General features: G+C 53.5%; 1 protein-coding gene across 2 annotated transcripts; it reads left to right on the forward strand.

Annotated features, from left to right (window-relative positions):
* The first annotated feature begins 5,933 nt into the window (after positions 1-5,933).
* Positions 5,934-12,557, forward strand: HMOX1 (heme oxygenase 1). 2 transcript variants are annotated; one of them, XM_081128939.1, is made up of 5 exons: positions 5,934-6,077; positions 7,688-7,808; positions 9,107-9,598; positions 10,857-10,956; positions 12,023-12,557. In XM_081128939.1, exons 1-5 carry the CDS (start codon positions 6,055-6,057, stop codon positions 12,151-12,153), a joined length of 867 nt encoding a protein of 288 aa, XP_080985065.1. In that variant the 5' UTR covers positions 5,934-6,054; the 3' UTR covers positions 12,154-12,557. The 2 variants fall into 2 exon arrangements, with proteins under 2 accessions (XP_080985065.1, XP_080985064.1); XM_081128938.1 differs by lacking the exon at positions 5,934-6,077 and adding an exon at positions 6,429-6,481.
* The last annotated feature ends 1,338 nt before the right edge of the window (positions 12,558-13,895 follow it).

Consider the following 13,895-nt stretch of genomic DNA (forward strand, 5'->3'; position numbering starts at 1 on the left):
TTAATGTAAGTAGACAGTAAGCATCTTTTTTTTGGGGGGGGGTCTAGCTTTTTTTACTCAGCATAATTATTTAGAGATTCATCCATGTGTGGATCACTGGTTTATAATCCTTTTTATTGCCGAGTATCCAGCGTAGGTTATACCACAACATGCTCATCCATTCACCTGCTGACAGACATGTGGTTTGTTTACAGTTTGGGGCTATTACAGATCAAGCCACTGTGACCATTCAAGTACAAGTCTTTGTGGGGACAGGTGCCTTCATTCCTCGTAGGTAAACAAACACCCACGAGTGGAGTGGCTGGGTTGTATGGCAGGTGTGCGTTTGCCTCGTGAGAAATGACCAAATGGTTTTCCAAAGTGGCTGTACTGTAGGGGAAGGAAAAAACCCTTTTCCCTCCGCCCTCCTGGGTTCTCCAGCCGGGCCCTAGAAATCAAACTGACGAAAGACAAGTTAATGAGAGAAACAGTTTATGAACGCGGGCAGCCACATACACATGGGAGAAACTCAGTGATGAGTAACTAAAAGGGGTGGTTAGAACTGGGGCGTATGTAGCACCTTAACAAAGGACAATGCGTTTGCAGGGAAGTGACGAGACAAAGAAGGGAGCCGGCTGTGGCAGGGGAAACACGGGAAACGGAAGGGAGAGAAGGGTTGATTGGGGAAGGTTTGTTCTGTGGACCCTCTGGGTGCCATCTCTGGGCTGATCAGCATCTCGAGTTGTCGCAGGTGATTAAGAACCTAAGCCTGCTTCTGGGCAAATGAGGGGGAAGCTAGAGCCACATTGGCATTGGCTGTTTCACAATTGTCAGCAGCATATTTGGGGGTGGCATGTGCTGACCCCCTACAGCATCATTTTATGTTTTCACCAGCGGTGAGGTTCCAGTTCCTCTATCTCAACAGTAGGAATAGACAGTCTTTTTTTCCTAATTATTATTGATTTTTAGAGAGAGGAAGGGGGAGAGAGGGAGAGAGGGAGGAGAAGAGAGAAGCATTGATTGTTCCATCCGTGCATCCATTGGTTGATTCCTGTATGTGCCCTGACGGGATTGAACCTGAAACCCTGGTGTACTGGGACGGTGCTCTAACCAACTAAGCTGCCAGGCCAGGACAAGAGTCTTTTTAATGTTAGCCATTTGAACAGGTGTGTAGCGGTATCTCATTGTGGTTTTAATTTGCATTTTCCTGAGGACCTATGAACTTGAACATCTCTTCATGAGCTTAGTTATCCATATATGTGTCTTCTCTGGTGAATTATTGCTCAAAAACTTTTTACCCATTTTTTAATTCATTTATTTGCCACCTTATTATTGAATTATGCAAGTTCTTTACATAGTGTAGAGACAAGTCCTTTGTTGGACATGTTTGCAAATATTTTCTCCTAGTCTCTGGCTTGCCGCTTTTTTCATAACACTGTCTTTTGAAGAGCAAAAAAAGGTGTTTGGTTTTTTTTTATATATATCTTTATTGATTTCAGAGAGGAAGGGAGAGGGAGAGAGAGAGAAACATCAATGCTGAGAGAGTCATTGATCAAGCCCACAACCCGGGCATGTGCCCTGACCAGGAATCGAACCCTGATCGCCTGGATCCTAGGTTGATGCTCAACCACTGAGCCATGCCCGGCCGGGCAAAAAAAAGGTGTTGTTTTTGGTGTTTTTTTAATATGTAAAGTCCCATTGGTTGATTCCCCCCTCCATCATTTTATGCTTTTCATGTTGTATTTGTGAAATCTTTGCCAAATCTAAGATCACTAAGCTTTTCCTTTATGATTTATTCTATAGAATAAACTTTATAGGTTTAGCTCTTTCATTGAGGTCCATAATCCTTTCCTAGGCTGGGTAATGAAAGATAACTAGCCTGGCAAAGGGACGAGAGAGGGCATTCTAGGCAGGAGGAACCACCTGAGCAAAGGTCCAAGAGGGCTGTACCCCTCAATAGTTGTATTTCAGAGACTGGCACATATGGTGTAAAGGAGGGAGTGGGGTGACATCCTCCTGCTGGTAAGGTGGTGAGGGCCCAGGGCAGAGGGCAAGATGTGCCAGGCTAAAGAGCTTGCACTTTATCCCAAGAGCAATGGGGAGCTACTGAAGGCTATTGGCCAGAGGTGTGGTGCAGTCACCTCGGTTGCCTTATCTGCAAAATTGCAGGCAAGAGGAGATAAAGAATGGAAAGGTGTTCCATCAGCCAGCTTCTTCTACACTTAATTGGCTCCCAGCCCTCCCAGGAGGCTCATGATCAGCACCCAGTATTAAATGTTAGTTAATCTTTCCTGGTGACTGTTTGTCTTACTTCTTTTGGGAGCTCTTTTATTAGGAATGTTCACTTCTGTCTGTTACATGTGTGGCGAACATTTTCTCTGTTTGTCGTGGGGTTTCAACCTTACTTACCACCCAGAAAGTCAGTGTTCAGTCTGGGAGGCTGTTTTCTGATTTGTTTGTCTGCCTTGGGCTCTCCAGGCTGCACTTCGACATTGGGGGCCTGTTCTGGCCACCATGGCCAGAACAATATACCTAAGGAACTAACAGTAAAGGTAGAACAAGATCCCTACTGTACGGGACAAGGCCCGACAAGCTAGCCCAATAATTACTGCCCCCCCCCCCCAAGCTCCCATAGAAAGAACAAACCAGTCACACTCTGGCCAAGCATAACCCCATTACTCATTGTAAGACATTGTGTTTAAATCGTTCCTTTTGTGTTGCTCAAGGTCCCCCCTTGTTTCCTGTACCAAAAGCTGACAGCCTGACAAATTATTGGAAACCCCTTTACTGCAGTGCCTTTGTGGTTACTGAGCATAAAGTGAGGGGAGAACTGAGGGTCGGGGCTGCAGTTCGGCTCTTACATGGGTGAGACGCCGCAACTGTAGCCGCTGGCCAGCTCATAAAGGCTCCAAAACTCAAACACAAACTCTGGTGGTCGTCTGTCGTGGGTCCGCCCAAAGGCACTGTGTGCCGCATGGGTGGGGTCAGGAAACCCTGTGTAACCTTATTTATTAGGGGTGCTCCCTGCTTGAAGATACTCAGGAGGGGGGGGGGTCTCTCTATTCTCTTGGGAGACCATCCAGCTGAGTCAAGAGACTGCCCCGTGCGCCCAGCCTTAGTGGGGCCGCGCCTCTGCTTTTCCCTATCAGAGCCTTGGAAGCCACAGGTCCGGCCCCTCCCTGCAGCCCCAGCCACTTCTGTTTTCCACACAGCAGTCAGTGCCTGCGAAGTGCTGAGTCGAGATTTCCTCCGTGCCCACGTGCAGCTGCATTTCTGCTGTGTCACGGTTGGGAGGGGGGACTCTGGAGACAAAGAGGCGGATTCCGCTGAGTCACCAGCTGCTTCCTCCGCCCGCCTCTGGGCTGTGGGTGAAAGGGTAGCTTCAAGTGGGCAGGAGGAAGTGAAACTTCTAGAAAAGGGACAAAAGCCTCCTATTTATCACATTGTTTGCAAAGCCCCCTCCCGTACATCTCAAAACTGATTTGTCCAGCACTGAGCTGCTGAGCTTCCTTCCCCCCATCGGGCAATAAACTGCCAATTCTGTCTTCCCGGTTGGCTGAACGCAAAACTTTGGAGTTATCCGTGACTGCAGTTCTCTCTCCCACCCCACACCCTATCCTGAAATTCTTGATGCCTCTGCCTTTAGCTTATGGCTATCCCAGGCCGCTTCTGACCCCATCCTGTCCCAGCCACCATCCTCTCTCCCCTGGATCAGTGCAGCAGGTAGCCGCCCGCCCTTGGCCTTCTTCAGTCCAGTCTCACCGTTGATCCCAGCAAAACTGAAGCAATATCCAATCACTCCTTTCTTCCAAGCCCTGCAGTCTCCCCTACTCACAGAAGGTCCTTGCCACAGCCTGCAGGACCTGTGGGCTCTGTCCCATCTCCCCCTGCTCTCTTCTCCCACCTGCCTTCTCCCTCTCTCTGCTCCAGCCACACTGACCTCCACACTACCGCCACATTTGTCTCACCTGGGGGGCCTTGATTTGTCCTTGATTTGGGGGGCCTTTTCCCTGCTGCCCAAAACAGTGCTCCTCTCACATCTCCCAGCCTGAGAGCCACCCTGACCTGACTCTGATTTAACACCGCAGTCACGGAGTCCTCACACTCGCCATCTCTTTGACTTCTCCTGCCACGTCTCTTCTCCCTCTGCCAAGGAAGGTTCTGTACTTTTAAGGACTCATGTGATTGGCCCACCCAGAAAATCCAGGATGTCCTCCCTATTTTAAAATCTGTAACCTTGAATTCATCTGCAAAGTCTAATTAACTTACTCAATGTTAATATAACATATTCATGGGTTCCAGGTATTAGCACATGGATAGCTCTGGGGCGGCCATGACTCTGCCCGCCACAAACTCCCACCTCCTGTTTGGGTGAGGTTATGCTTGGGAGAATGCTGGCTCAGAATAGACCTCAGTGTTTCTTTCCAGTTTCCCACCCACCTTTGTCTTCGGTGCCCCCTGTCCAGACATCCTTCATTAGGATCCTGAGCACACATGCTCTGTCAAGGTGGGCTTCTAGCCTCTTCAACTTTGTATCATCAGTGCTCATTTAAAAACCCCAAAAAACTGGCCCATTGCATCGTTATTTACAACAGCCAAGATCTGGAAACAGCCCAAGTGCCCGTCAGTAGACGAGTAGATAACAAAGCTGTGGTACATTTACACCATGGAATACTATGCAGCTGTGAAAAAGAAGGAACTTTTATCCTTTCCAATAGCTCGGGTGGCCCTGGAGATGACTATGCTAAGCAAAATAAGCCAGTCAGAGAAAGACAAACACCATATGATTTCACTAATACTTGGAATCTAATGAACAAAATAGAACCAGAGGCATGGATCCATGGGATGGACTGACAGCAGTCAGAGGGGAGGCAGGTGGGGGGACTGGATAAAGGAAGGTGAAGGGATTAGCTAAAGAGCATCTATGTATAGCCCGTGGACACAGACAGTAATGTGGCTAAAAACACAAATTTATTCTCCGGAGGTCAGAAGTCCTAGGTTGGCAGGGCTGCATTCCTTCTGGAGTTCTAAGGAGAACCCGCTTCCTCGCCTTCTCTAGCTTCTGAGGCTGCCTGCTGTCCTTGGCTGGCGGCCCCTAGCTCCACCTTCAAAGCCAGCAGCAGAGCGTCTTCTAGTCTCTCTCTGTCCCCCCTCTGCTTCCCTTGTCACATCCCTTTCTGTATCTGTAACCCTGCAGCCTCCCTCTTGTAAGGATTTACAATGATTACATTGGGCTCACCTGGTTAATCCAGGATAATCTCCCCATCGCAAAATCTTTCATTTACTCACATCGGCAAAACCCCTTTCACCCCGGGAAGGTAACATATTCACAGGTCCTGGGGATTAGGTTGTGGAATCCTTGGAGGGGCCCTTACCTAGCTGATCACAGGAGGAGACCACTGGGGTCATTCCTGTTGCTCCAGGACAGGGAAGGGGAAGTCAGGGAGCTGAGTTAGCAGGGGGAAGGCTGCACGCTCAACAGTGGGGCAGAGGAGAGAGCGAGACCAGCTCGGAGGCCTCCTCTGCCCTGGGGTTGGGGGTGAGGGGTGTCTGCTCCAGCCACGCGGGTGGGGGGCGGCTTCCAGGTGCAATGGGCAGCGAGCCTGGGCCGGAGCCAGGCGCCCTCGGTCACTGAAGGCTCTCCTGCTGCCCACCAGCCCCACCTCCGAGGAGCCTTCCTCCCAGCTCTCCGAACCCTCAGCCCCCTGGGGCGCCTCAAGGCCCATCCCTGGGGCTGGGGGGCTGGGGTTTGGCAGGGACCAAACCACACACAGCTGCCCAGATTTCCAGAACAGCTTTTTTTTTTCTTTCCACGTCCCGTTCGGGAAGGCTTTGTTTTCCGAGGCTCATGTGACCGCTTCCCCTCCGCCCCCGCCGCCGGGCCGCGGGCGGGGCGCTGCGGCGACGTCGCGCCAGAAAGTTGGGATCAGCTGTCGGGCGGCGGCCACGTGACCCGCCCCGGGGATAAATGGACCGCGCGACCCGGCCGGGCACCGTCACTCGCCCGCCGCCCTCTGCCCGCGTCCAGGCGCCGCAGCCTCCCGGAGCCAGCGCAGCGAGCCTTCCGCCCGCCAGATGGAGCGCCCGCAGCCCGGCAGGCAAGCGGGGGGCGCGGGGCGCGGGGCGCAGGGCGTGGGGGGCGCGGGGGGCGCGGGACCTGCCTCCCGACCCGCGGGGCAGATGGAGCGCCCGCAGCCCGGCAGGCAAGCGGGGGGCGCGGGGCGCGGGGCGCAGGGCGTGGGGGGCGCGGGGGGCGCGGGACCTGCCTCCCGACCCGCGGGGCAGATGGAGCGCCCGCAGCCCGGCAGGCAAGCGGGGGGCGCGGGGCGCGGGGCGCAGGGCGTGGGGGGCGCGGGGGGCGCGGGACCTGCCTCCCGACCCGCCGGGCAGATGGAGCGCCCGCAGCCCGGCAGGCAAGCGGGGGGCGCGGGGCGCAGGGCGTGGGGGGCGCGGGACCTGCCTCCCGACCCGCCGGGCAGATGGAGCGCCCGCAGCCCGGCAGGCAAGCGGGGGGCGCGGGGAGCGCGGGGGGCGCGGGGCGCGGGACCTGCCTCCCGACCCGCCGGGCAGCCGCGAAGCCACCGTCCCCGAGCTTGGGAGTGAGGAGGGGCTGGGTGCCGATCCTGCCGGTACCACGTGCTGTTTAGAGGAAGGAAAGGTGACTTAGGTGCCTGGCTCCCTGGCTCGGGACGTGGGTGACCCATGGGAGTGTCGCTTTGGTGCACTTTTGAGGGCGCCTCGAGGTGCCCTCTGCGTTATCTAGGGTCCCTCCTAATCTAGGGTCCCTCCCCTCGCCCGAGCCTGGGGTGTGTGGTTCTTTCACCAGAGCCCTCTCGTGGCCAAGTCCACCTCTCGCCGGCTGTCAAGACATCCCTGTGGCTACTGTGTCCCCATTTTACAGATCAGGACAAGCAGCAGGCCCACGGTCGCTCAGCCAGCAGGTGTCAGAGCCGGGATTTGAACTTTGGTTATCTGGCCACGTCCCAGTCGGGCGCCTTCCCTTCTTCTGAGACTCTCTCGTTAGCACAGCTTTCCTCGGGCGTTTTAACCTAAATGCTTTTATAATGAGTATGTCATAGGGGGTCATGAGATTTGTACCTGAAACCTCAACAAAATTAATTAAATCTTGGGTCTGAAAGCCCATCAGAGCAATTAGAGGTTGAGTATGAATGCCTACCCTGCCCTCTGCTGCTTCCTGGGCTGTGCTGCCTCCTCGCCTTATTAGAATAACTGGTGCCAGGATTTTCCCCTTGGTTTGGGGGACCAGAGTACAATGTCTTTTAATGACTGAAGAGTGCTGATGGGCTTGCATATATCTATATTTTACAATTTTACAATTTCTTTATTGATTTTCGAGAGAGAAGAAGGGGTGGGGAGAGAAACATCAAACATCGATTTGTTGTTCCACTTATCGATGCATTCATTGGTTGATCCTTGTATGTGCCCTGACCAAGCATCGAACTCACAACCTTGGCTTATCCGGATGATGCTCTTACCAACTGAGCTACCCTGTCAGGGCAATGGCCCTGCATGTTACGGCGTTAGGAACGTGGTCTGTATATTAGATGGGAAGCTGGACTTATTTCTGCGGAGAAGCTTAATTAAACCAAAATCTTTTGCAGGCCTGCGAGCCCTCCGAGGTTCAGCCTCTGGAAGAACCCTGCTCATAGCTGCCCCCTTATTCACCTTCTCTCCCCTCCTCCTGCAGCATGCCCCAGGATTTGTCAGAGGCCCTGAAGGAAGCCACCAAGGAGGTGCACACCCAGGCAGAGAATGCTGAGTTCATGAGGAACTTTCAGAAGGGCCAGGTGACTCGAGAAGGCTTTAAGGTATGTGGCCTGGTGGGACCAGCCCTGGTGGAGGGTGACAGGTGTAGGTGTCATACCCAAGTGGTTCAGTGAGGACTGGGGCCAGGGATGCTGAGGGAGCAGATGGGAATGTCTGAGAGAATCATTTTATAGATGATGACATTGAGGCTCAGAGAGGGGAGGTGACTTACCCAAGGTCACACAGCAAATTCGTAGGTGCCATCAACTGAGCAACTATTCCAAGCTGTGTGCTTTACACACTTGGTATCTGGTGCCTCAATCCTGAAAAGGAACATGAGATAGGGAAGGCTCAAAGAGGGTAGGTAACTAACAAGGTCACAGCCAGTGAGTAAATGGGGAAGGCCGTAGTCAAGCCAAGGCTGGTCTCATTTCAGAGCTTATGCGCCTAACTTAATTCTGATCTGCCTCTGAGGGCAAGGGGGAGTAGGGGTTCCAGCCCCGGCTCAATCATTTCTTAACAGTAAGATGGTGGACACTTCCTCTGGCCTCCCTAAGGCAACTTTCCTTCGCCTGTGAAGTGAGATTTTCACAGCAGGCTTTTCTTAAGCACTCCCTTTAAGCTAGACACTGACTTTGCTCTTTCCCAGCGTGGTTGTGAAATTCATGCAAATAGAAGGGAAGCACTTGACAAAGAACCAGACAAGTGCCTAGTGTTAAAAAAACATCAGCATGAGGGAGGGCTAGTGCAGGCTGGACAGGGGGGGCGGGGAGCTTTATCCTGCCACTCTTGACACCCCTCCCTTTTGCAATCTGGGCCTACCCCACTTCCAGCCTGAGAGGTGCTCCAGGTGGTGGGTTCAGAGTGGGCCTCTAGGAGGTAGAATGGGCCCCTGCAGCCAGTCACCGGGACTTCAAAGGCCAGAGGCACCTGTGTGTCTCTTGTTAGCATTTTCACTTGGGCATTCCCTTGCTCCAGAGCCATGTTGGCTTCCTGGGAACGCCTGGGCTTGACTCCAGTTTCATTTCTTACTAGTTGCGGAACCTCAACATCTCACACCCTTTCTGAGCCTTAGTTTGCTTTTCTGTAAAATGGGGATAGCAACTCTGGTGGGTTTTTATGAGGATTAGGTTAGCCATGTGTTTACCCAGTGGTGTTGAAGGACTTTAGCTCAGAAAGTGTAGTCAAGTTTTTCTCGTGTGACGCCCTCTGGCCGCTGTGTGGGGAGGGTTGGAGGGGCTGGCAGGAGGTGGGAGCCCAGCCTGGGGGGGATGAGGGCTGCTGTGAAGGCAGCAGCGAAGGCTGGACGGGGGTTCTTCAGTGAGGCTGCAGCCTGACCTGCTCGCTCTGGTGTTTTCAGCTGGTGATGGCCTCCCTGTTCCACATCTACAAGGCCCTGGAGGAAGAGATTGAGCGCAACAAGGAGAACCCAGTCTATGCCCCGGTGTATTTCCCTGAAGAGCTGCACCGCAGGGCTGCCCTGGAGCAGGACTTGACCTTCTGGTACGGGCCCCGCTGGCAGGAGGTCATCCCCTACACCCAGGCCACCCGGCGCTATGTGCAGCAACTCCAAGAGGTGGGGCGCAGGGAGCCTGAGCTGCTGGTGGCCCACGCCTACACCCGCTACCTGGGGGACCTGTCTGGGGGTCAGGTCCTCAAGAAGATTGCGCAGAAGGCCTTGGACCTGCCTAGCTCCGGCGAGGGCCTGGCCTTCTTCACCTTCCCCAACATTGCCAGTGCCACCAAGTTCAAGCAGCTGTACCGTTCCCGCATGAACACTCTGGAGATGACCCCTGAGGTCAGGCAGAAGGTCATCGAAGAGGCCAAGACCTCGTTCCTGCTCAACATTCAGGTGAGGGTCGGCAGCCCAGGGTAGACACCGCCTCCGGTGGAGGCCAGCTGCTCCTCCAAGGGACATTTCTTTTTTATTGGGGAGTGGGGAAGGTGGGGGGGTGGCGGAGGGTCACGGGACACTGGAACCAGGGTTCCAGTTCTGCCACTTAGTAGCTGGGCGATCTTAGGTAAATCCCTAATTTCTCTGTACCTCAGTTTCCCCATCTGTAAAATGAGTATATTATTGTACCTACCTCTTAGAGTCATGAGGGTTGAATTTATACCAATAAAGTCCCCATAGCGGGGCATAGCATCACAGTTGTAGCACTCTGTGACAATGCTCTATGACAACACTCAAGCTGTGTGTGCACTTGTGTGTGGTCACGTTGGCCCTGCAGCAGTTATAGGTGCCACAGATGTGGCCTCTGCTCTGGGGCCTCTCCGCCCAGCCAGGAAGGTGGGATACATCTTTCCCCAAGGGCCTCAAGTCCAGGGGCAAGTGGGCTTTGAGGAAGGCCTGGAAGGAGGAGTTCTTGGGCAGAGCTGGGGGGAGGGTGTTTGAGTGGGGGGTGAGGTTCCTTCTAACCTGGATGTTGTAGAATCCTGGTGCTCTCCCCGCGCTTGGGGGTGCTATGAGGACTGGGCTTCTGGCTCACAGACTTCTGGTCCCTGCTCCCAGCACTAGTCACTGAGCAGCACCCCTCCCTTGAAGACCCCTAAACAACAAACCAAACCTGGTTGGTGGATCCTCCAATAAAATCCATGTCTCTCAGAGAGGCATCGAAGAAGGACAGGATTGGGAGCCAGAGCCCCGTTGGAGGGCTGGCCCTTGCCCCGTGACCCTTGGGTTAGCCTTGGTCTGGGCACTTAACCCTTAGGATCTGCGCTTCCTTGTCGCAAACCCCGGCTCACAAATACCATGGAACATGCTTTCCCAGGGGTTGCTCACAAAGAGGTGAGGAAAGCAGGCCGCAGACGGCTGCATAGACTCGGTCCCACTCGTGAAACGGTGCTCTGCAGAGGGACAGAAGGGCATGAATGGTGACAGTGAGCCCTAACCCAGGAGGGCTGTTACTGGGGAGCATTTGGGGAAGAGCAGGCAGGCGAGTCCAATGCACTTGTAACATCTCTTAAGCTGGAGGAAAGGTACGCAGACAGTATTTTTCTTAGGGGTTTTGTTATGCCCTGAATATTTCATAACAAGATTGCGGATCCCCCGTCAGCTGGGCTAGCGCCATCCTTCACTGAGACAGGCGTGTGTGTCTTCTGTCTTTCAGCTGTTTGAGGAGTTGCAGGAGCTGCTGTCCCGGAAAGCTGAGGACCAGAGCCCCTCGCAGACTCCAGGGCTTCGCCGACGGGCTGGCAGCAGGACGCAAGGTGAGGGCTTCCTGGGAGCAGCAGCTCCTCTGGGCTCCGATGGAGGGGCGCGTGGCCCAGCTGTCTGGCTTTAGTATCTCTTGACTCCTCTGTCTTCTGAATGTTTTAAATGAGAAGTGTTGCGCAGGCCAAAGGGCATGAGGTCAGCCTTCAGTGGGAGACTCTGGGCAAGCCGTGTAACCTCTCCCTCCCTCAGTTTCCCCATCTCTGAAACCAAGGGCAGTTGAGTTACTTCTAGTTCATTGGCTCAGAAGTGGAGACTTGCACCCAGAGGACCCTCGGAAGTCGGGGGCCAAGCCTTCCTCCTTGATTTGGGTTCTTTTGGGGCCCTTTACTAATTCCTGAGCAGAGACCCCTGACATGAGACAGGGAATCTGGGACCATTTCTAGCTGTTACCCTGCCATGGGATGCCAGGAAGACGTGACCTCTGGGTCTTGTTGCGTGTTAGTCCCTCCCTCATGTGCCTCAGAAAGGTACTGAGGCTGTGGCTGTGCTGAAGGAGTATCAGGGAAACTTCCAGAAAGACCAAAGTGCTCCACAGAGGGGACCCTCAAAGCCTGGCACCTATGAGCAGGAATGTGGCTTTGGGAATGGGGGCGAGTGGGGAGGTGAAGCTCACTGCCTGCTTGGTACCACTCTAACATACCTGCCCTGTGGCTTTCCCACGTGTGCCAGGACCACGTGGACCCCTCTGTTGGTATGGTGCCTGGCAGCGTTGGAATATGGCCAGTACTGATGGGATTAGCTGCCTGGTGGGATGAGGTGACTTTGCCTTAATGCACCAGTTCTCAAAGTGTGGTCCCCTGGAGCACCCCTGGAGGGCATGGTCTCACAATGTGGGCTGGCTGAAAGGGGAAGAATAGACAGCTGGAGAAGTAGTAAGCTCCCTGTCTTTGGAGGTATTCAAGTAGTGGCTAGAGGGCCACCTGTTTGTGTTCTAGCAGAATTTTGGCCTTGAGCAGGACTATTAGAGACTGCTGACTCCTCTCTGCTGTGTTTTTCTGTAAAGTCAGACATTCTACCTCTGTCTACCTGCTGCTGACATTGACCCCCTTTCTCTTTCAGACTTAACTCCCCCGGAGACTCCCAGAGGGAAGTCCCAGTGCAGTGTCTCCTCCCAGACACCACTCATCCGATGGGTCCTCACACTCAGTTTTCTGGTGGCAACAGTTGCCATGGGGCTTTATGCTATGTGAATGCACATGTGTTGGCTCCTGGAGCCATGGACTCTGTCCAGTGGAGGGCCCTCTTTCTAGAGAGGGAAATCCCTTGGCTGGCTTCCTTCCCTTGGGCGGATGTCAGCTCCACCCCATCCCCTCCCCCCCATCCCTCTCTCTCTCTGGCAAGAAAGAGTCTGTGGCGCCTTCCCAACCCAAAGCCCGTCCAGCCAAGGACCTGAACTTCCAGAGTGGGACGTGGAGTCCTGCTGGGCACTCAACACTCCCCTCACCCATTCCTGCAACAGAGCCAAGAAGATGTGGCCAGAAGTAGCAACCATTCTGAACCTCCAAGCACCTGGGTTCGCGGTCTCCTTGTTGATGTGCCATGACCGCTTCCCCAGGGGCCATGGCATTTTTCATATAAATGTGCCAAGATGTTGTGTCTTGTGTTTGTCTTGTTTTTGTTGGAACCACTTTTTGTTCTAGCTCAGCCCGTGGTATTTTGTTGTGTTCTGTTTTTATAGCAGGGTTGGGGTGGGCTTGGGGGGGGGGGGTGCTGGGGGAGGTATTTAACAGCACTGTGGCCTTGGTTTCTAACTTTTCGGTGAAATAATAAACTGCATTGCCTGATAGTAACTTGACATGTTTTCCTTGGGTTCTGTGAGCCTTGGGGAACTGACCTTTTCCTCTTTTTTCTTGAGTGGTGAGGGGAAGGGATGAAGGTGTGGGCTGGTTTGGATGTTTTCTGAGAATAGTGTTGGGGGGTGAGCTTTAAGCAGTTGTTGGGCGAGTCTTTGTGGTGAAATCTATGTGGTGAGACTCACCTTGACTAAGGATGGAGTCTCCCTGTTAGGCTGGAATGAGCAGGTTCTGGGATAAAACTTGAATCCTATAACGTGAGTCTTAGGGACCAGGGGGAGATTCCTGGGTTGAAGCCCCTGCTACTCTGCTTCATAGCTCTGCCCTTAACATTAGTTATTAACCTCTCTTGAGGGCTCAGTTCTGTTACCTGAAACATGAATACAGAGAGACCTACCTCACCTGCCTGTCTTGAGCAAATGAGATGCTTGTAAAAGGCAGCATTGTACATCCGCCCCTATTAGGAAACAAGGGTGGTCAGGGTTCTGTGTTCTTTTGCTAAGTGATTCTTGTACTTCAAGTCCCCTCACCTTTGTCATCTCGTTTAATTCTCACAGCAAATCTGTGAGGAGTGCTGCCATGCCCTGAGGGTTAGGAAGGATTTAAAGCAGGGCTGTCCAGCTCCATCCATAGCCCTAGTCTTTTCCTAAGTCACAAAAGCCACTGGAATGTTAAAAATGCAGCCTCCCAGTGTGGGACAGGGAGGGCCCTTTGCCAACGGTGTATTTGGGAGCACAGGGGACAAGGTGCTTCCTTAGACTAGTACGTGAGGACTGGGAGTCAGGAGGTCCTTTGTCCCTAGTCCTGGCTTCATCCTGAAGTCTGGAACCTTGGACAAGTCACTTCAAGTCTCCTTTGGTTTACTGGCAAAATGAGAACATTACACCTACCTCCCACAGCGGATGGGAGGGTCCGGCAGTGTGCAAACACAGTCTGTGAACGGTGGCATCGTAATCTCCCCTGGGGAATCCTGTGCCACACCCTGGGAGGTTCTGATTTTGGAAACCTGGGGCTGGAGTCTGGAATCTTGTTTACAAGGAGCTGCGGGAGGAGATTCCAAAGTGCAACCAGGCCCAGTAGCCGCTGTTTGTTTAGGAGACTTCGCGTGCCAATGTTACAGAACAATAAGCTAGGAAAAT

This window comes from Miniopterus schreibersii (assembly GCF_964146895.1).
Source record: "Miniopterus schreibersii genome assembly, chromosome: 2".
In the NCBI taxonomy this organism is placed as follows: Eukaryota; Metazoa; Chordata; class Mammalia; order Chiroptera; family Miniopteridae; genus Miniopterus; species Miniopterus schreibersii.

What these genes read in the sequence shown, in the direction of transcription:
- HMOX1 (XM_081128939.1), top strand. Translation starts at nt 6,055, where the DNA reads ATGGAGCGCCCGCAGCCCGGCAG. An exon ending in GAGCGCCCGCAGCCCGGCAG is followed by an intron (nt 6,078 to 7,687) that starts GCAAGCGGGGGG and finishes CTCCTCCTGCAG; the next exon opens with CATGCCCCAGGATTTGTCAG. An exon ending in GGCTGGCAGCAGGACGCAAG is followed by an intron (nt 10,957 to 12,022) that starts GTGAGGGCTTCC and finishes TTTCTCTTTCAG; the next exon opens with ACTTAACTCCCCCGGAGACT.